The sequence below is a fragment of the Phyllopteryx taeniolatus genome, chromosome 2 (genome assembly GCF_024500385.1).
Source record: "Phyllopteryx taeniolatus isolate TA_2022b chromosome 2, UOR_Ptae_1.2, whole genome shotgun sequence".
NCBI classification, from domain to species: Eukaryota; Metazoa; Chordata; class Actinopteri; order Syngnathiformes; family Syngnathidae; genus Phyllopteryx; species Phyllopteryx taeniolatus.
Genome location: NC_084503.1, coordinates 14,124,376 through 14,147,640, shown reverse-complemented (window position 1 = coordinate 14,147,640; position 23,265 = coordinate 14,124,376). Strand labels below are relative to the sequence as shown.

The following is a 23,265-nucleotide window of genomic DNA, read 5'->3' as shown; positions in this document are numbered from 1 at the left end:
CCTAAGTCATGCTTCATTTCCGCTTTTGTTTGGGACATTGAGACTGCGGTTGAAGGGGCTCTGAAAGACACTCCTAGCCCTGAAGATTGCCCCGAGAACAGGCTTTATGTGGTTCCGACCTTAAGGGGAAAAGTCATCCACTGGGCTCACACGAACCGAACGGTATGTCACCCAGGCATTGCCAAGACGCTATCGGTGGTCGAACAGCGCTTTTGGTGGCCTAATGTTAGGAGGGATGTTAGCGATTACGTCAATGCTTGCCAGGTATGTGCTGCTAACAAGGCCTCTCATCAACGTCCTTCTGGGGAGTTGCGACCCCTGCCAATACCACAACGTCCTTGGTCAGACATTTCCGTAGACTTTGTTACAGGATTACCGGCCTCTAAAGGCAATACCACCATTCTTACAGTTGTTGACAGGTTCTCTAAGATGGCGCACTTCATTGCACTTCCAAAACTCCCCTCAGCTAAAGACACTGCCGAGCTAATGATTAATCAGGTTTTTAAGTTCCATGGTTTCCCCAAGAATGTGGTATCTGATAGGGGTCCCCAATTCATTTCGCAATTTTGGAAGGAGTTTTGTAAACTCATAGGTGCTACCGTCAGTCTGTCATCCGGGTTTCATCCTGAAACCAACGGCCAAACCGAGAGGCTGAACCAGGACCTGGAGACGGGGCTCCGATGTCTCGCTTCACAGGAGCCGCGATCCTGGTCTCAGAAACTGGTTTGGGTCGAATTCTCCCACAAGTCCCTCCCCTCTGCATCCACTGGTCTATCGCCTTTTTCACGTTGTGCATGGTTACCAACCATCTCTGTTTCCTGCCATAGCCCCAGAATCCACAGTTCCAGCGGCATTAACCTTGGTGAGACGCTGCAGGAGGACCTGGGAGCGAGCCCGCCAGATGCTGCTGCGCCAGGGACGGTCCTACAAAGCCGCTGCTGACCGTCGGAGGACACCGGCCCCGAACTACAAAGTGGGTCAGCGAGTTTGGCTTTCGACCAAACATATTCCACTCCGGGTGGAGTCCAAGAAGCTCGCTCCCAGGTTCGTTGGGCCCTTCCCCATCACAAAAATAATCAACCCTGTCACCGTGAAGCTGAGGCTCCCAAGGTCTATGCGGGTCCACCCTACTTTTCACGTCAGCCTACTCAAGCCAGCCCGGGAGTCCCCTCTGGTCCCGCCTTCCAGGCCCCCTCCTCCCCCCCGGTTTGTGGATGGGGGCCCTGTCTTCTCTGTGAAGCGGCTGTTGTCATCTCGTCGGAGGGGCAGGGGGTTTCAATATCTGGTGGACTGGGAGGGCTATGGGCCTGAGGAGCGTTCCTGGGTACCGTCTGCGTTTATCGTGGATGATTCGCTCATTCGGGACTTCCACGTTGCGCATCCAGGGGCCCCAGGGCCGTCTGGGGCCGGCCGTTAAGGGGGGGGTACTGTCATATGTGTGTGTGTTCCGGGTTTTGTCTTCACCCCCTGTTTCACACACACCTGCTCATGTGAGCATCTTCATCACCTGTGCCTCGTTCACCCTAATTACCCCTTGTATATAACCTCGTGTCTCATTTCCTCTCGTTGCCAGTTCGTTGTACCTTGTCGTCGCGTTCCAGCAGTCCTTGTTTCCACGTCATAGATTCACAGTAAGACTTGACCCTGTTCCAATTATCGACCTTGTCTCTTTGCCTCATGTTTTTGGATACTGTTGCCTCTCTTGGATTGCCTGCCTGTGTACCGACCTATGCCCGTCTATTAAACCTCTCTTTTTGGAAACTGTCAATTTGTTTTGGAGTCGTGCATTTTTGGGTCCTATCCTCTGTTCCGTTCATGACACTATGGGGAAGACTGCAGACTTGACAACTGGCCAGAAGGCCATCATTGATAGCCTCCATAGGATGGGTAAGCCACAAACGTTCATAGCTAAGGAGGGTGGGTGTTCACAGAGTGTTCTGTCCAAGCATATCAATGGAAAATCTAGTGGAAGGACAAAATGAGGCAGGAGAAGATGCACCGGCAAAAGAGACGAGCGTGGGCTTCAGCGGATTATCAAACAGAGAAGTTTCAAAAATCTAGCAGAGACCCAGAAAGAGTGGAATGAGGCAGGAGTCACAGCTTCAAATACCACTACATCCGGGAGATGTGCTACAACTGTCGGGTTCCTCAGGTCAAAACACTTCTGAGCGTGAGCCAACGTAGGAAGCGTCTCAACTGGGCCAAGGAGAAGAAGGACTGGACTGTTGGCCAGTGGTCCAAGGTTCTCTTTACCGATGAAAGTAAACTGTGCCTTTCATTAGGGAATCAAGGTCCAAGGGTTTGGAGGAAGACTGATGAAGAACTGAACCCAAGTTGTTTGAGGTCCAGTGTGAAATATCCACAGTTAGTCACGGTTTGGGGTACAATGTCCCATCCAGGTGTTGGTAAACTCTGCTTTCTTAAATCCAAGATCACCGCAACAGTCTACCAGAATGTTTTAGAGGAGTTGATGATTCCTTCTGCTGAGGATCTGTATGGAGATGCAGATTTCATCTTCCCGCAGGACCTGGCCCCTGCCCATACCACCAGAAGCACCAAAACCTGGTTTGATGCTCATGCCGTCACAGTGCTTGACTGGCTAGCCAACTCGCCGGATCTAAACCCCATTGAGAATCTATGGGGATTATCAAGAGGAAAATTAGGGGCACCAGACCCAAAAACAAAGACGAACTGACAGCAAGCATCAAGGAAATCTGGGCTTCCATAATTCCCAGGCAATGCCACAAGGCTGATTGCCTCAATGCCACGGCGGATCGAGGCAGTGATTAAAGCAAAGGGATTTCCAACCAAGTATTGATTAACATATCGTTTTGAAAGCACCATATTTTGATTGATTTAATGTGACCCTAATTTCTTTCTTTTTTTTCTACAAAAACTGAGAAGTAAATGGCGATTTCTTCACATATTAAAAAATTTTTAATTCCTAATTTGGTGGGTTTTATGAGCTGGAAGCCCAAATTATGTAAAAATAAAGAAATGCTTGAATATTTTTAAATTATGGCCCCTAAATCTATAATCTATGAAAGTTTAAGTTTTTGAATGGAATTGTGGAAATAAATAAATTTTTCCTATTATATTATACTATAGATCTGGCTGGAACAGCATTATAGCAGATGGTAACTAACTTTGTAGATTACCACTCTTATGGATAAATAAATCTAAAATCCTTCGCTTACGACAATGTATCAGATTTTTAGCAGAGGTCATAATAAACCAATGATAACACCTATATAAACGCAGACATTGATTTTTGCCCAGTAAACAACTGAAAATGTTAAACAGTATCCCTTTAAAGACGAAGTAACAGGTCTGTGATTTAAATTTAAAAATTAAATTTAAAATTATTTAAAAATCATACAATGTGATTTTGTGGATTTTTTTCCACATTGTCTCTCATAGTTGAAGTGTGTCTATGATGAAAATTACAAACCTCTCTGGCTCTCCAAATAATTTTTTTCTCCACTCTCTTTTGTTCACTCATCAGTCAAATAAAAAAATAGCTTTCACACAATACTCAGGCATGCCATTAATCATTGTAACGAACTGGATCAATGTTATGTTTTCCTTCTGTACTAAATACTGAACAAAAAAATAAATTCTAATAAAATACTTTTAAACCATGAGCGTATTTAACACAAATAATGGCTATAAACACAGCACTTAATGTCCATCTGTGTTGTGATGTGTTGCTCTACTTATTTTTGTGCCACAACCCGTGTATTTGTCTTCTGCAGAAAATCAGCTCACAGCACACAGAACACAAACAAGCGAGGAAGATTCAAGATGGGAGAAACAGAGCAAGGGGCCACAAACAGAGACAACACAAACATGCTGATAAGGAATACAGGTAGTTAGTGACAGCAGGAGAAGGAGTAAAAATCTGGACACATTTAAACTTTATTGACAATACAAAGGCAGTGTATAGTTTGTAAGAAATAAAAAAGGCACACATCCATGCAATGGGAAGAATAAAGGCAAGCATTTGAACCTGATATTAATGAAGGTGCCAGTGTGTTTACTGCAATTGTTCCTGCTGATGCTATGCATTGTAACAATGCCAGTCCCTTCTGAGAGAATCCTCTCCAAGACAGGGCAGATCATTTCCGACAGAAACCGCATCAATTCCCCAAGGCTGACGCACTAGATTTTTCTCAATCCAAGTTTTCTGAATGCATATTTATTTTAATTTTTGCTTCGCACATTTTAATTTATATTTTGTCGTGTTGTGTGTTTAACAGGCACGGTGGAAGACTGGTCAGAGCGTATGCCTCACAGTTCTGAGGTCCGGGGTTCAATCCCCGGCCCTGCCTGTGTGGAGTTTGCATGTTCTCCCCGTGCCTGTGTGGGTTTTCTCCGGGCACTCCGGTTCCCTCCCACATCCCAAAAACATGCATGGTAGGTTAATTGACAACTCTAAATTGCCCGTAGGTGTGCATGTGAGTGCGAATGGTTGTTTGTTTGTATGTGCCCTGCGATTGGCTGGCAACCAGTTCAGGGTGTACCCCGCCTGCTGCCCGAAGATTGCTGGGATAGGCTCCAAACACGCCCGCGGCTCAGAAAATGGATGGATGGATGGATGAGTTTAACAGTGATTCTGTCGTTTCACTTTAAATTACTTTTGTAGGGGGAATTTTTTTTTTAAAAAGCTTAACATAGTTAAGTTCAATTGTAAATAGTGAATAAAAAAATTGTTTTTGTATTGTTATTTTACTGTAGCACCATATACAGTGAATAAATGTCATATTTCATAATAAACATACTTTATTTACATTATTTTTTGTAATAAATTATTTTAATTAACAAAAAAATCTGAAGAGCCGTCCAGATGTTTTTTAGTTTTTGTGAACCTATCCAAAAGAGGCGGTTCCCTAAAAAGAGCCGGAATTCCCAGGTAATGGTTCGGGAATGATTGGGAATGGCAACAGCATTTTCTTGTGGCACAGAAAAGTCAATTATGCAAAGGCAGCCCATTGGCTTTGTGATCTTGGCGCTGCAGCCAATCAGCAATCTGCGTTGTCCGTGGATAAAAAGGACGATGTTGTGCACGGTGACGGTATAGCTTCGCCAAGATAATAATTGCAACGATTTGGAAGACTGCTACGCTACACCGAATGCTCGAAGTGCAAAGAAAAACAACAACAAATCACCCAAACTCTGGAAACATGAAGAGCAGCGTGTGCAGGTGTCTGTTTGGCCCGGTGGATCACGAGCAGCTGCGCCGAGACTTGGAGTTGAGCTTCCGTGAAATATCTCTGGAGGACAGCCACCGCTGGAACTATAACTTCCACGCCGACACACCGTTGCCGGGCAGGTTTGAGTGGGAGGAAAGCCCCGCTGACTGCTCGGCGGAGTTTTACCGCAAGTCTCCCCGGCCCAAGCCCATATCTCCCGCCGGTGAGGACGAAGACAGTCCGGCTGAGTGTAAGGAAGGCAAGACCGACCGGGAGGACTGGCCCTGCGTCTCGAACAAGTGTCCCACTGAAGTGACGCCTGTCCGGAGGGGGAAGACTCCCCCCGTGATGGTGGTCAAGCGCAGAGACCATGTAGGAATCACAGGTAGCTAACAAATCGCCATTCAAGTGTGGTTAAAGGCTAGTCACCATACATATTGGCTGTGGAATAACCTTTACTGTATGTGTGTGTATTTCCTTGCAGACGTTTGTGTCAAGAGGAGGAGGACTACAGAAGACAGACACATCGACACTCTCACAACTTCCACTGAATCAGCTTTGTGCAAACCACAACTCTGGTGAACTGCCCAAATTGTCAACCAATTGCTGCTTGATTTTTTTATTTTTTTCTCCCCCTTTTTTGTTTCCATTGTATTTTCTAGTTCTCCTAATTTATTTTATTTATTTTCGCTTTTAATTTAATGTTCATTATTTCTATTATGTTGTGACCAAAAATGTTCAAACATGTTACAATTTGTTCATTTCTTGACATTGTTTGCTTAAAATATTTTATGCTGTCTTGGTTAATTTAAGGAAAACACTATTCTGTTGCCTACTGCGTTGTAGAGCAAGCGAGGTTTTAAATACCTGCTAAAGTTGTAAGTTTAATAAACTGTTCCATAAATTTTTCACTCTCAGGATTTGGTTGATGGAGGAATGCACTACCTTAACATCAAAGCAAAGCAAATTTATTTATATAGTGCATTTCATACACAAGGTAACTCAATGCGCTTTACATGATTAAAATCATTTAAAAACAAAGAAAAAAAACAGCTTATAAACATTTAAAACAAAGAGTGGGAAAAAATAAAATAAAAACACAATTTACAGTGCAAGAAATATCATTTAAAAGTGTAAATGCTCTAAAAAAAGAAGTCAAGAACTACTATAATATGGATTTCACTTAGAAACAAAAACATCAGTACTGTATTCTGTATAGCTCCAACTTATTATTAATATCTATTGCAAAAGATTTTCGTAGCGGCACGGTGAACGATTGGTTGGCACATCTGCCTCACACTTCTGAGGACCGGGGTTCAAATCCCGGCCCCGCCTGTGTGGAGTTTGCATGTTCTCCCCATGCCTGTGTGGGTTTTCTCCGGGTACTCCAGTTTCCTCCCACATCCCAAAAACATGCATGGTAGGTTGATTGACGAAATTGAGCTAAATTGGTGTGAATGTGAGTGCGAATGGTTCTTTGTTTATATGTGCCCTGCGATTGGCTGGCGACCAGTTCAGGGTTTACCCCGCCTCTCGCCCGAAGATAGCTGGGATAGCCTCCAGCACACCTGCGACCCTAGTGAGGATAAGCGAAACAGAAAATGGATGGATGGATAGATTTTCTTATTAGGATCCAAATTAACTTTTGGCCAATATGAAAAACTCACATGGACGTTTGTCTTTTTTTTTTTTTTGGGGGGGGGGGGGGGTGTCAGGCACAAATATATCTCACACAATATATACTCAGAATATTGGTACATCATTTTCCCTTACTGTACACACTATAATGTCTATGTTATTTACCATATAATATAATTTATAGCGGCACGGTGACCGACTGGTTAGCACATCTGCCTCACAGTTCTGAGGTCCCGGGTTCAAATCTGGCCTCACCTGTGTGGACTTTTGCACGTTCTCCCCGTGCCTGGCTGGGTTCTCCAGGTACTCCGGTTTCCTCCCACATCCCAAAAACATGCAGGGCAGGTTAATTGAAGACTCTAAAGTTGCCCGTAGGTGTGAATGTGAGTGCGAAAGGTTGTTTGTTTACATGTGTCTTGCGATTGGCTGGCGACCAGTTCATGGTCTTACCCGCCTCTCGCCCAGAGTTAGCTGAGATTGGCGCCAGCACGCCCGCCACCCTATTGAGGATAAGCGGTACGGAAAATGGATGGATGGATAATTTGTTGGACCCCACAGTACCTATTTGTACTTATAACAATTCCATGGTGTCTTTCTCTCCTTGTTGTAAAATGTATAAAAATATGTTCACAAATTTTCCATGGTATCAAATCAAACTTTATTTGTAAAGCACTTTTAATACAATGAAATGCAACTAACTCAAAGTGAATTCCGAACTAGGTACATAACATAAGGGTACTACAAATATGTACCCTTTGAAAGGGTACAGAAGTGTACCGCTTTTGGGAACTGTCGCAGTGAAAAACCATTGTGTCTGTAAGTTGTATCTTTAATAGATGTACAGTGAACCCCCATTGATTCCCGATTCGCCATTTGTGAATGGGCCTACTAGCAGCTTTATCTGTAAAAACCTGACTAACGATTATTTTCTGAAAAACTCATATTCCCACCAATACGTGTATTTCCTGGCTCTTTCTGATGCCGCCCACATGCTCTGCTCCTTCTAATGATAGTCAGCCGGCTTGACCACGAACGCAGCTTGATGGAAAATTCTAGCAGAGGTTCAACAGGCAGGTAACGCTCCTTGTGAGGTTGATGCCAGAAAAAGATTGATGGTAAATTTCTCAAAATGCAGCGCAAGGTACGGATAACTATTGGTAGTGGTGGAAGTTAACAGCTGATCTGCTGGTAATGGCAAGCTGCTCAATTTAAGGTGCAGTGAGTAAATTAAGTCTGTGCTATATTTAAAAAATGAGAGTATGCATCATTGATTCAAAAATGTAATACAATAGCTAATAGGAATGAAGAAATTGGTATTTTTATTTATAAGGGGTGTCCATTACTCAATAATTTTTGCAATTCGTGTCAGGACTTGGGTCCTTAACCCCTGTGAAATAAACGTTTGCGCTTGTGCCTTTTTTGAGTGTAGCGAGACACAATACATATTGCAATACTATAAAACATGCTTTTTTTTAACATTGGAAGAAAAGTATGCTTAAAATACAGGGTGTAAAAGGGAGAAAGTGACACTGATGATTAAGAGGGTGTGTCTTTTCCAGGTTGTGGTAACGGCCCACCTTCAACCTAGAGCCAATATGTTGACTCATCCCCATACATGGTCCTAGATCAGCTTCCTCATAGGTTTACATTCCACGAAAAAAATCCTTCAAAGCACTACAGTACTGTTTAATTTAATTTTTTTTTTTTTTGAGAAAAAAATGTCGATTTATTTTTAGACATGGACAAACAGTGGTTACTATGGTGAAAGAATGCAACAGTTTTCTCTCAAACCACATATTCTTTTCTTTTCTAATATTAAAATGTCTTTGGGGCTTCAACTGTTCAAAACCTTTGTTGCAGAAACTTGAGTATGTTAAAAACAAAAAGATGATATGATGATGCATTAATTCACTGATTTAATGGCAAAAATAAATATGATACAGAAGAATAAATCTCGGCAATAAATGAAAGAAGTACATTCAAAGTATTTGTATATTCAAACGTTGATAATAAAATAGTCTTTAGTCAGAAACATTCAAAGAATAAGATGAAAGCGACAACTTCCAAATTAATACGAGCACACTCCTCCCTCAGTGTTGGGTTTTCATCTCGAGAGCATCCAAAAGGCCATCTGGCCAGAGAGCAGGACAATGACCACAAAGCAGAGTGTGCCATCTATTTCTCCTGCAAATCAGCTTTTGTAGCTCCTCAACCCCCCGGGTCTTTCGTCAACTTTACTCTTTTCACTTGCTCCCTTTCATAGTCTAAGCTCTATTGTCACCGGCATGTGCCCAAACTATCTGACTGTTTACGCTCCTTTTTGGTTCATGTTTACTTGTATGTCTTTGTCCCAATGGGAGACTATTCATGTTCAAGTAATTATGTGTTACTCAAACATTACATTTGCAGTGTAGATGTTTAAAATGTAATAATGGCAGATACAAAGTTATATTAACTTATCACCGAGATTAAATATACCGTAATTTATTTGATGGAGAGTCAAAGTTTTATATGGGTCCCAAAGTATGAAATTGTAAAGCGTGCCTAGAAAAGAGTTATACAAGTGTAATGCATTATTATTATTATTAACTTATAACTATTAGAGTATTCGAGCGATATATTGATGTTCAAAGAAAGTAAATAGTTATAGAATCATAAGAAAGTCGAGCTAGAGCTAGGAGTAAGGGAGTAAAGTTTTTATTCCTACACTTTTTGAATTTGTATAGCTTAACTTGATTGTTAATTTAGTTAATTTAAATCTTTTCTATTTTGTTGTTGTTTTTATATCATTCTTACATGTTCGGAAAAAAAAAGTGATGTGTTTTGGAAACATTTATCCTGAAAGGTTTGAAGGAATTAAATGACAAATGAAAAGTTATGTTTCATGTTCATAGTAGCATTATCATAATTATGATAAATAGCAAGCATGTTGGAAATAATAAAAAACGGTTGACAGTCATTGTTAGATTTTTGTTATGATTGTTGTTATGCTGATGATGAATTTCCACTCTCAAATACGCAAAATGACACCAATTACCGGCGGCACGGTGGACGACTGGTTAGAGCGTCAGCCTCACAGTTCTGAGGACCCGGGTTCAATCCCCGGCCCCGCCTGTGTAGAGTTTGCATGTTCTCACCGTGCCTGCGTGGGTTTTCTCCGGGCACTCCGGTTTCCTCCCACATCCCAAAAACATGCATGAATTGGAGACTCTAAATTGCCCGTAGGCATGACTGTGAGTGCGAATGGTTGTTTGTTCCTATGTGCCCTGCGATTGGCTGGCAACCAGTTCAGGGTGTACCCCGCCTCCTGCCCGATGACAGCTGGGATAGGCTCCAGCACGCCCGCGACCCTAGTGAGGAGAAGCGGCTCAGAAAATGGATGGATGGATGGACACCAATTACCAAGTTTGGACACCAATTACCAAACCCCCAATCATCTCTACACAGCGCAAAGTCCAGCCACACTCAGCACACTTTAAGTGGGTGTGGCCCATTGTTTTGGACACTGCAGGCAGATGGTCACTTGGGTCTTTTCTCCACATGACTACTTGTGTAAAGGAATGTCTGGAAATCCCTTGAATGACCAGTGAAGAGAAGGTCACCATCTGCTGCCCAAAGGTCTCTTGTCTAAAGACCAGGGTATTCTGCATGCTTTAGCTATTTGCACAGCCCCCCCCGAACCCCACCACTGAAATCTCACAGCGACAAAGGAATCTCTTCTGCCAACAAGAGTGATGTACGATTGTGAAGGACACACTTGAATGCTACTAATCATACTGAAAGAGGAGGGCATGATTGAGTAATGGCTGAACATCATCTGCACTCAGAAAGTTGTGGCACATGTAATGCCCCCCACTCCACGAACTTGAATCTTGTTATTTCAATTTCTTATGTTATAACAAAGAGCACAACTGCCCTGTTAATGCCATGCTGATGACGGAACCCTGTCAGAACAGCTGTCAAGCTACCCAACATACATCATACATACATGCTTAATTCATGCAAAAATGCAAGAAAAAGGTGATAAACAATGAATGCAATCATCAACAAGAAAATTGAGTGATCAAGTCATCAATGTTTCTGCATCCTGAAATGTTCCAGTTGCACAGATGAAGCTATCAATGCTGCTAGGCAACAGGACAGGCAACACTATTTGTCACATTTGTCATCCTACATGCCACAGAGACGAGAGAGACTTGATGATCTTGAAAGAAAGCTTCGAGACTTCGATAAAATATACAATGTCTAATGGTAGGGCATGAGCAAAATGCAGGTGTCATAATCTTTAACCACAGAGGAAAAATGAATACAATAACCACTTAATTAGGTACACTAACTAATAAACCACACCCATACAAGAGCTGTATCAACATTTCTGATCAGACATTCTTGACATTGTCAGAGAGGTACGAATGCTGAGAGTCAAGCATTCATCATTCTTATGCTTGTTTATCCCGCACCTAATGGTACCCCTGTGGCTTGAGCTCCCTCAAAGAACAAAATGTGCTTGTTTGGAGCAGAAGAACTATTATTTTGCGCAGTCATAGCATTTATCAGAAAAGAAATATAGTATGGTTGTTTTCTGTGAGAATTTAATGTTTTGCCTCTCTCATGTGACTAAATAAGGAAACCTAAATATAAAACACTTCTTAATATGATGTGGTGCAGTTTCTCCTATCGACTTAAATTTGTCACTTGTGCACCTTAAAGATACGCGCTCTCGGTGGGGCAACTCTAAAATGTGGACGTTCCAAGTCAAATCCAGCTTCCTGCATATTTTCTAATTGATTAAGCGCCTTTCCTTTTATGCGTTTCTGGGGTTGCATTAGTTTGCAGTGTTTAAACTGCAGATTTAATTGTAGCCATGAACTAATCCCTCCCCCAGCTTGAGTCAAATCCATGCCCCCCACTAACTTGCAGAAGTGTCATTCTCAATCATGGCCATTCATATGATTGAAAAAGTGTGTAACGAAATAGCAGCACTAGCAATAACGGCTTTAGCACAGAAACAAAGCAGACGATAGCCGTGGCTGCTACATTGGGAGCATGACTTATTCGAAATTGAATGTTACTGTTACTATAACAATGTGGGCTCTATATTCTTGATTGGTGTGAATCCGGCCCAGCGGGTGGGATAACGCTGCGTTATGAAATTACCAAAACCCGGTCTAAACCGTTAGACCGGGTTTTGGTAATTTCATACAACAGTGCACCCCAGTGTAGTTAAAAGAGGGAGGTCTGCACCACTGTAGCAGTGAACATAGCTGATTTCAATCATATCCAATCCAAGCAGATCCTCTCATTCCCTTTAAATGTTGCATACTTATAGTCTTGCATGAAGACATCTCTGTGTGCAAGAGGACAATGCGTAAGCGATCAGTGAGTGAGTGGAGCATTGTCACTGCTCTTGGCTTGTGGCAACAGACAATGTAAGCTTATTAAACACAGAATGAGCTGGTGATAATTGCCGGTGACTTAGATATGTCCGCAGACCTCGTACCTATAAACTACCCCTATCATTCGGACTGGACAGGACAGGGACAGGAGGGGAAGCATGCAGGACAGGGGTCGTGGACCCAGCTGTACAACTGAAGTGTGGTGAGTGTGGCTATGTAAATTATAAACATCTGTAGGACCAGAGTGTAAGTGAGGGGATACGAAATAAATTTGCATAGTTATTTGTCACAGTGAGTGAGTGGCTCCACAACCAGCGAATAATCCCAGGGGTGTGTGTCTGCAGACAAATGCAAGTGAATTGACACCATTTTGCATGCACAATAACCGTCAGAAGTGTCCTGTAATTGCTGTGCCTGCACCGCGGGGGCTGAGGACCCCACCCCATCCAATCAAAATGCCCAAGAGTCCACCCGAAAGCAGCCCGGTGGACGGAACACCTCCCACACTGAGGGATCCAAGGTGGTCCAATGGCCCCATCGAGGCGCCCTGAAAACGGGCCACCCGGTGGAGGCCGCAGGTACCCAACGCCACCCCCCATCCAACCCCGTCCCACACGCCCTGCTACCACCGACCCCCCACCCCCACATCCACCCCCAGGAGAGCGAGACACCCCCCAACAAACCGCTAGACCCACAATGTAGGCAGTCCCCCCCCCACAGCCCGAAGGCAAGACGGTGTCCCCTGTTTGGTGGAAAGGAAGGCAGATGGGGGCACCTGATAAGGGAATGATAAGGGGGGCAACCCGGAGAGACAGCCACGGGGCATGGGAGGAGAGCCCCCACACCAAGCAGCCATCCAGCCAAAGGGGCCCGGCCCCAGGAGCACCACCATGAGCCTAGTGAAACCCACCTCACCCCCCGTAACTATAACTGCCAGGTCACAAACTGGCAGTCACTGGCTGTGTATAAGTTCCCCGAGTGGTGTGGTGCATGAAAATGTGGAGGGGCCCGTGAGGATGCGGGATGAGTTTGTGTAATGCATTAAAATCTTGGTGGTCAGGCAGGGCGGAGGAGTAGGGCATCTAGACCAGGAAACAGCATTGACGTACTGAAACCCTGTCCGACACCCACATTCTCCTGACCCCACACCAGCCCCCCAGGAAACCCTGAATATGTGTGTGTGCCCGGATGTGAGGAGTGAAAACAATATTTACAGTGAGTGGTGTTAGTGTGTGCTAAATGAGTGATTAAGAGGCATGGCTCCTGCAGGTCGGGACCATCCGGCGGGACAACCACGGGGAGAGCGGGCCACCACACCCACACCCGCACACCAGCCAAGACCCGCTACCCGCCCCCAGACCAGGCAAGGACAAAACCCCACAGCAGGCCCCACAGTCCGCAGGGCACCCCCCCCCAACCGCAGCTGGAGGCAAGGACCAGAGAGAAGAGGAGGAAGCAGGCCCAAGGATTGCCAATGGGGCCCCACTGCCCTCCACCAGCAGCCAGAACGGGGGACCAAGGTGGACGCCAGCTGGCACCACCCCAGCATCCGCGGAATATGGGCGAATCCACCACCAATGCACGCCGGGAGGCCCGCCAGGTAATCTCTCCATCCACTCCCAGCGAGACACCACTATCCTATGCTGTCTAGCCACACTCTCCCCTACCACTACCTTACAGTCAGTAACCTCCTTTTGATTACATCATCTGCACAAAATGTAATCTACTTCTGTGTTTCTACCTCCACTCTTGTTCCTGCCTCTTCTGGAAGAAAGTATTCACTACAGCCATTTCCATCCTTTTTGCAAATCTGTCCCTCCAAGTTCCTTTCCTGGATGCCAAACCTACCCATCACTTCTTCATCACACCTATTTCCTTCACCAACATGTCCATTACAATTGCACCAATCACAACTCTCTCTCTGTCTGGGATTCTCAGAACTACTTTGGTTAGCTCTTTCCAGGATGTTTCGTTCACCTCTAGGTCACATCCTACCTGTGGGGCATAAGCACGAATCACATTATACATAAAACCCTCAAATTCAAGTTGCAGCCTCATCACTGACACTGATCTGACACTTTTTTCACCTCAAAGACATTCTTAGCTAACTGTTCCGTTAAAATAACCCCTACTCATTTCTCTTCCCATCTACAGCATGGTAAAAAAAAAAATTTGAACCCTGTCCCATAAGGCTTACTGCCTGTCCACCTGCTCTCCTGGACACAACATATATCAACCTTTCTCCTAATCATCATGTCAACCATCAAAGTCCCCACATTCAGTTCTAGGCTCTGTGCTTTCCTCTTCTCTTTCTGCCTAAGAACCCCTTTCCACCTCTCCTTCGTCTTCGACCCACAGTAGCTGAATTTCCACCGGCGCCCTGTAGGTTAACGGCGTCAACAACTATTCAGTTACACCTTCTGCCTCTGATGAGTTGTTTTTTTCCACGGGCACAGTGGTTTCTTGCAAATCAAATTAGAGGCACAAGATGGGACCAGAGAGCGCTGCTTTTTTCACATATCATTTTACTCATGGACTACTGTCAGGTCTTACTGACAGTTTTATTAAATATGACAACAAGTGTCTTCCTCTTGATGTGAAGCACCCCAGGAAGGTGAAACATCATATTGCACTTGGATGCAGTTACAATTTATTCCACAAGTAATATTGAAAAGAGACTTCCAGAAAGCTATCAAATGTATGTATCCTGCCACTGTTTCAAATGGACAATGTACAATTAAGGAAAAAGATTGCAGTTTCAAGTTTTCGTCAAGGTTATCATACATTTGATGAACTAATTTGAAAGCCAATTGTCACTGTAGTTATTACCTTCATCTGTATCTGCTCCACGCTCCTCTCCACTGCAGAGTACGTGGATGCCACTTCCTCCTACAGTTAAATTAGGCAAAGGCCCTGGTGGGCCACTTCCAGTCTCTCATGCATGCCTGAGATACGCAGTGATTTTGTTTTTCACAGAGGTCCATAAATCCATTTGTGCTTCAGCACAGTGGCGGTACTTGTACACCTCACCAAGGCGGCGATATTCTGAAATAAGCCCAGATAGTGTTCTTTTGGCGAGAGTCAGCCTTCCCCTGACCAAACAAAATTGCAGGGTGCCTTTGGTCACACTGCGCCAGCACCTCACCTCATCTTTGAAAGTTGGCTTCCTTTTAGACATCATTATTTCATATTACTGTGACAAATTTGAGGGCTTTCAGACTTCAATATGATTATACTTTGGCCAAAAGCATAGCATTAGCAAATTCTTAATCATCCATCCATCTATTTTCTACCGCTTATCCGAGGTCGGGTCACGGGGGCAGTATCTTTAGCAGGGACGCCCAGACTTCCCTCTCCCCAGCCACTTCATCCAGCTCTTCCGGGGGGATCCCGAGACGTAGTCTCTCCAGCGCGTGTCCTGGGTTGTTCCCGGGGGGTCTCCTCCCGGTGGGACGTGCTCGGAACACCTCACCAGGGAGGCGTCCGGGAGGCATCCGAATCAGATGCCCCAGCCACCTCATCTGGCTCCTCTCGATGTGGAGGAGCAGCGGCTCTACTCTGAGATCCTCCCAGATGACCGAGCTTCTCACCCTCTCTCTAAGAGAGAGCCCGGACACCCTGCGGAGGAAACTGATTTCGGCCGCTTGTATCCGGGATCTTGTTCTTTTGGTCATGACCCACAGCTCGTGACCATAGGTGAGGGTAGGAACATAGATCGACTGGTAAATTGAGAGCTTCGCCTTTCGGCTTAGCTCCTTGTTCACCACAACAGACTGATACAAAGTCTGCATCACTGCAGACGCTGCACCGATCCGCCTGTTGATCTCCCGTTCCATTCTTCCCTCACTCGTGAACAAGACCCCGAGATACTTTAATTCCTCCACTTGGGACAGGATCTCATCCCCGACCTGGAGAAGGCACTCCACCCTTTTCCGACTGAGGACCATGGTCTCAGATTTGGAGGTGCTGATTCTAATCCCAGCCGCTTCACACTCGGCTGAGAACTGCTCCAGTGAGAGTTGGAGATCACGGCTTGATGAAGCCAACAGAACCACATCATCTGCAAAAAGCAGAGATGCAATACTGAGGCCACCAAACCGGACCCCCTCTATGCCTCGGCTGCACCTTGAAATTCTGTCCATAAAAGTTATGAACAGAATCAGTGACATGGCGGAGTCCAACCCTCACCGGAAACGAGTCCGACTTACTGCTGGATATGCGGACCAAACTCTGACTCCTGTCCTACAGGGACAGAACAGCCCGTATCAGGGGGTTCGGTACCCCATACTCCCAAAGCACCCTCCACAGGACTCCCCGAGGGACACGGTCGAATGCCTTCTCCAAGTCCACAAAACACATGTAGACTGGTTTGGCGAACTCCCTGCTGAGGGTATAGAGCTGGTCCACAAAGGGGGACCACCATCCCAGTCTGCCAATCCAGAGGCATTGTCCCCGATGTCCACGCGATGTTGCAGAGGCGTGTCAACCAGGACAGCCCCACAACATCCAGAGCCCTTAGGAACTCCGGGCGAATCTCATCCACCCCCGGGGCCTTGCCACCGAGGAGCTTTTTAACCACCTCGGTGTCCTCAACCCCAGAAATAGGAGAGCCCGCCTCAGAGAACCCATACTCTGCTTCCTCATGGGAAGGCGTGTCGGTGGAATTGAGGAGGTCTTCGCAGTATTTTTCCCACCAACTCACAACGCCCTGAGTCGAGTGAGCAGCGCCCCATCCCCGATATACACAGTGTTGATGGTGCACTGCTTCCCCCTCCTGAAACGGCGGATGGTGGACCAGAATTTTCTTCGAAGCCGTCAGGAAGTCTTTCTCCATGGCCTCACCGAACTCCTCCCATGCTCGAGTTTTTGTTTCAGCAACCACCAAAGCTGCATTCCGCTTGGCCAGCCGGTACCCATCAGCTGCCTCAGTAGACCCACAGGTCAAAAAGGCCCGATAGGACTTCTTCTTCAGCTTGACGGCATCCCTCACCGTTGGTGTCCACCAACGGGTTCGGGGATTGCCGTCACGACAGGCAGCGACCACCTTACGGCCACAGCTCTGGTCGGCCGCCTCATCAATGGAGGCGCGGAACATGGTCCACTTGGACTCGATGTCCACCGCCTCGCCCGGAACATGAACAAAGTTCTGTCGGAGGTGGGGATGGACAGGGTATTCTGCCAGACGTTCCCAGCAGACCCTCACAATACGTTTGGGCCTGCCACATTGGACCGGCATCTTCCCCCACCATCGGAGGCAACTCACCACCAGGCGGTGATCAGTTGCCAGCTCCGCCCCGCTCTTCACGCGAGTGTCCAAGACATGCAGCCACAAGTCCGATGACACGACCACAAATTCGATAATCGAACTGTGACCTAGGATGTCCTGGTGCCAAGTGCACGTGTGGACACCCTTATCCTTGAACATTGTGTTGGTTATGGACAATCCGTGATGAGCACAGAAGTCCAATAACAGAACACCGCTCGGTTTCTTATCGGGGGGGGTGTTCCAATCACCCCTTTCCAGGTCCCACTGTCATTGCCCACGTGAGCATTGAAGTCCGCCTGCAGAACGATGGAGTCCTCAGCGGGAGCGCTCTCCAGCAACACCTCCAAGGACTCCAAAAAGGGTGGGTACTCAGAACTGCTGTTTGGTGCATAGGCACAACAACAGTCAGGAGCTGTCCACCCACTCGAAGGCGCTCGCCTTCGAGCCCCACCTCCAGGCCTTGCTCCAGAGGGGCCTGCCTCCCGGGCAAGGGAAACCTCGGTCCACTTATATTTTTCATCATAGGAGTCTTTTACTCGTGCTTTGTATGGTCCCTCACCTAGGACCTGTTTGTCATGGATGACCCTACCAGAAAACATTCCTGACAGCCTGATGAATAAAATTGTCTTTGACTCAGCTCGTCCTGGCCCGCAGACTCCTGCCTGGCAGCAGATAGAAGAGGCTGTGTGAAGGATGGGTGGCATCCCCCGCTTTGTGTGTGAGGTGAGTGATGTAAATGTACTGCAGGGAGGGATGAGAGGTTCCGATCTTCTCAGCTCTCTGCCCTCACTATGTGATGGAGAGTCTTGTCGCAGGATGCGGTGCAGGCTCTGTACCACACAGTGATGCAGTTGGTCAATATGCTCTCTATGGTCCCTCTGTAGAACGAGCACGTAGTTGAAGAACTAATATTACGGCCACTATAGCTTTGGTTGTGGTCAGAACAATGGCAATGGGCCAAGATTTTAAATTTTATGAGGTAATGGTCGGACATAGGGAAGTACCATTACACCGTCGGTCGCAATGTCCCGGGTTAAAACCAAATCTAAAGTATTACCGTTATTATGGGTCGGTTCATGTATTAATTGAACAACACACTATGCTGAATTATTTTATTTGAATCTTCATTCAATCTTTTTGCCATTGTAGCCAGCAGAAAGTAGGAGCACGCAGGCTTCCAAGACTGATGAAAAATGTCGGCAAGTGCCAATAAATGTGTCTCAACCTATCTGGATTTCATTGTAACCTGCTGTTGTTTATACTAATCCAGTATTTTTCTGTCTTTCTCATAGTCACAACGGTGACAGTGGGATTAATGATGAGTTTATGAATGATTGGCAGTACCTCACAACTGTGAGCACTTTGATTTAAACATTGCTTGAAATATTTTTATCCATCTTTCTCTTATCACTCCTACGCCTTGACTTGCTCTGCTCTTCTAAAGAAAAAAAAGATGAACCACTAGCAAATTTGAGAGTCTGGAACAGGAGAGCAGGAATACAAAGATCAGGGAAAAACGGAGTAAGCAAATGATGGATTTGTCTCATCAGAGAACTGAGGGAGAAGAACCTTAATGTAGAGCTAAAATATAAGTTTGATTTTTACCCTGTTAAAATGAAAATAACTTTTAAGGGTATGCATGTTTACCAGGGTGCTCCAAAATAATTGCATTGGGAAGGATTTCAAGAAATAATATTGCAATTGCCAGATAGATGCTTTAACTCCTATGATTCTCAAAGTTTAGTATCTCTGCACGTGATTTTAGCTTTAAATGTGCCATTTTCTTCTTAGTACACACCAGATTAGCGTAGGTCCTGAACTAAATATTTGCGTGGAATAAATTTTATATTCATGAATAAAAATAGTTTTGAATCAAAAATTTATTTTGAATCGTATCTTGACTTTGAGAATCCAAATCGAATTAGATGGTGATTTAGGCATATCGGCGCACCCTTAATGTTTATATTTTTCCAAGACTTCAAAAGTATTATTTTAAAAAGGGACTTACAATTTTTTTCTACTTAGTACATTACAGGGCTTAAAATAGACCACCGTACAAAGCACAGCCATGAAAACTCGAAGGACCAGGGAGAGTTTGTCCTCATGCTCCACATCCATGGTCCAAAGTCCTACCACTACCTCAGAGAAAATCGGCAACTTCCTCTCCACATTAAAAAATCTTGCAAATGTAGGCATGCTGCACTTTAAGTAATTAAATATACTGGTTGAAATCCATTTGACAGTAAAGTCCTGCAACTGTGTTTTTAAGATGGAAGACAGCAAATCTTCAGCTACAACAAATGTCATTTAATGCATTGTCATCTTATAGTTTTGAAATTGTTTTTAAGAAATTAATTATTGAACAAAATAGGGTCAAAGAGGTTATCTGTGTATGTTAAATAATCTTTTCCTTTTCTTAACTTTAAGTTGTTTGAGGTCCAGTGACACAAAAACCCAGCCTCAACCAGACTATACTGGACGTGTTGCAAAGTAGATGGGAGGAAGACCCTGAGAAATATGGACGCACAACACTCATGCTGGATGCCATGTCCAGTATGATCACAAGACAACATCTGTCTGGATTTGTGGATGGTATGGTATGGAGGAGACCCCTGTTGTAACAGAGGCTATGGTTTTTATTGTGGCGGGATTCCAACGACTTTGGAAGGCACCGGTTGCTTGCTACCTGAACAGACACACAGAAGGTCCTGGTTGTATACATGGACTGGAGGAAGGTCTGTTTGACAATTGACAGAATAGAATAGAACTTTATTGTCACTGTCACAGGAACAATGGAAATCAGAAAGGCATTTCACAATTTGAAGTGTTGAGGGAAAAAAATGAAATTGAAATATAAGCACACAATTATCAAAAGACCCCCCTGGACTACTTACTGTACATACATCTCTCTGTTGTATGTTACTTTGGATAAGCTATCAACTCATTTTGCAATGTGTAGGTGGCCCTGGCTGCACAGACATTGAGTGAATGAATGTTCCCTGGGAACTTGCTATTTTGTTAATGAGGCTGACAGGTTGGTTGATTTTGATGAATTTATTTACAGTACTTTACATTTTTTCAGACAAATTGTTTCAGACAAAAAAAGCTGGACGTCGTATTCCCACTGTGGTTTGGATATTTGAGTAGCCTTGCTTTAGATGATTTCACTTAATGCTGGTATTTTATTTTGTATAGCTGATTGACAAGTTGTTCAATACAGTGAAAAGCCGCAATCCCTGATCCAAAGAGTACAAAGCTCTGTGTGGTTTCAATTTAAAGTGGAAAGAGGAGTTGTTGACAAAGCCAGGAAGTACTTGATCAGTTTGCTCATGAAAGATGGCACACCCATTCACTGATCAAAGAGGTCATTTAGTATTACATCTTTGTATACGTACAGTATGTTCATGGCACCAAAGGTTCATATGGGGGTTCCTTCCCTTGTTGGGATCACGTTAAAAAAAAAGAAGCTCTTTTCTCTTGTTCGAATCAAGTTCATACAGTCTTTTCTCTCTCTCTCTCTAAATCTTCTGGTCAGTGCTTTATTAGGTGAGATTAGAATCAATACAGTGTGTATCTTACTCTTGGTCACAATTTCTTGTAATTTTTTGGGGGGGAATTTTTAGGTTATGTAAGAAAGGGTATGTTTTTTTTCTTCCATACAATAGTTTTGTTCAAATCTTTTTGCAAGCCAATTAACTTTTTGTTGTTGGAATTGTGTTCAGTGAGTTTTAGGTAAAGGTGCATCATGGAAAGTACGTTCCAATTATGCTTCATCGTTCCAATGCTTTTGCTGCCTGTTATTTTTTTAGTCCGATAGTTCTCAAACATGTATGGCATGCATTTTTTAAAGGTTTCCTCGTCCTGTTCTATTATTCCTATTTGCTTTTTTGTTCTAGAAGTACAACCCCAATTCCAATGAAGTTGGGACGTTGTGTTGAACATAAATAAAAACAGATTACAATGATTTGCAAATCATGTTCAACCTTTATTTCATTGAATACACTACAATGACAAGATATTTAATGTTCAAACTGATAAACTTTGTTTTTAGTAAATCATTAACTTAGAATTTTATGGCTGCAAGCCATTCCCAAAAAGCTGGGAAAGGTGGCAAAAAAGACTGAGAAAGTTGATGAATGAACATCCCACAGGTGAACAGGCTAATTGGAAACAGGTGGGTGCCATGATTGGGTACAAAAGGAGCTTCCCTGAATTGCTCAGTCATTCACAAGCAAAGATGGGGCGAGGTTCACCTCTTTGTGAGCAAGTGCGTGAGAAAATAGTCGAACAGTTTAAGGACAATGTTCAACAACATACAATTGCAAGGAATTTAGGGATTTCATCATCGACGGTCCATAATATCAAAAGGTTCAGAGAATCTGGAGAAATCACTGCATGTAAGCGGCAAGGCCAAAAACCAACATTGAGTGCCCATGACCTTCGATCCCTCAGGCGGCACTGGATCAAAAACCAACATCAATGTGTAAAGGATATCACCACATGGGCTCAGGAACACTTCAGAAAACCAATGTCAGTAAATACAGTTCAGCGCTACATCCGTAAGTGCAACTTGAAACTCTACTATGCAAAGCAAAAGCCATTTATCAACACCCAGAAACGCTGCCGGCTTCTCTGGGCCCGAGCTCATCTAAGATAGACTGATGCAAAGTGGAAAAGAGGAAAAGAACCACCCGGACTGTTATGGACACAAAGTTCAAAAGCCAGCATCTGTGATAGCACCAGTAATGCTGAAAGGTACATACACATTTTGGAGAAACATATTCTGCCATCCAAGCAACACCCCTGCTTATTTCAGCAAGACAATGCCAAACCACATTCTGCATGTGTTACAACAGCGTGGCTTTGTAGTAAAAGAGTGCAGGTACTAGACTGGCCTGCCTGCAGTCCAGACCTGTCTCCCATTGAAAATGTGTGGCACATTATGAAGCGTAAAAGATGACAACGGAGACCCCGGACTGTTGAACAGCTGAAGCTATACATCAAGCAAGAATGGGAAAGAATTCCACCTACAAAGTTTCAACAATTAGTGTCCTCAGTTCCCAAACGTTTATCGAATGTTGTTAAAAGACCAAGATGGCGCCTACCAGTGTGGTCGCCTCGGAATGCAGCCCTATGGGGGGCACAAGTCAGTGCAAACTGTAGGCCGGTCCCAAGCCCGGATAAATGCAGAGGGTTGCGTCAGGAAGGGCATCCGGCTTAAAACCTTGCCAAACAAATATGAGCGTTCATCCAAAGAATTCCATACCGGATCGGTCGTGGCCCGGGTTAACAACGTCCGCCACCGGCGCCGTCAACCTGCAGGGCGCTGTTGGAAATTCAGCTACTGTGGGTCGAAGTCAAAGAAGAAGAAGAAGAAGAAGAGGTGGAAAGCGGGTTCGTCGGCAGAAAGAGAAGAGGAAAACACAGAGCCTAGAACTGAATGTGGGGACTTTGAATGTTGGGACTATGACAGGAAAATCTCGGGAGTTGGTTGACATGATGATTAGGAGAAAGGTTGATATATTGTGTGTCCAGGAGACCAGGTGGAAAGGCAGTAAGGCTAGAAGTTTAGGGGCAGGGTTTAAATTATTTTACCATGGTGTAGATGGGAAGAGAAATGGAGTCGGGGTTATTTTAAAAGAAGAGTTGGCTAAGAATGTCTTGGAGGTGAAAAGAGTATCAGATCGAGTGATGAGGCTGAAATTTGAAATTGAGGGTGTTATGTGTAATGTGATTAGTGGCTATGCCCCACAGGTAGGATGTGACCGAGAGG

General features: G+C 44.6%; 1 protein-coding gene across 1 annotated transcript; it reads left to right on the top strand.

Moving 5' to 3' along the window:
* Positions 1–5,033: 5,033 nt before the first annotated feature.
* Positions 5,034–6,103, top strand: cdkn1ca (cyclin dependent kinase inhibitor 1Ca). The gene is made up of 2 exons (XM_061762092.1): positions 5,034–5,577; positions 5,677–6,103. Exons 1-2 carry the CDS (start codon positions 5,133–5,135, stop codon positions 5,772–5,774), a joined length of 543 nt encoding a protein of 180 aa, XP_061618076.1. The 5' UTR covers positions 5,034–5,132; the 3' UTR covers positions 5,775–6,103.
* Positions 6,104–23,265: the final 17,162 nt, after the last annotated feature.

Bases quoted from the DNA above. Each gene is read 5' to 3' on its own strand.
- cdkn1ca (XM_061762092.1), top strand. From the start codon at position 5,133: ATGCTCGAAGTGCAAAGAAAAACAACAACAAATCACCCAAACTCTGGA. The intron at 5,578-5,676 runs GTAGCTAACAAA...ATTTCCTTGCAG, and splicing joins AGACCATGTAGGAATCACAG to ACGTTTGTGTCAAGAGGAGG.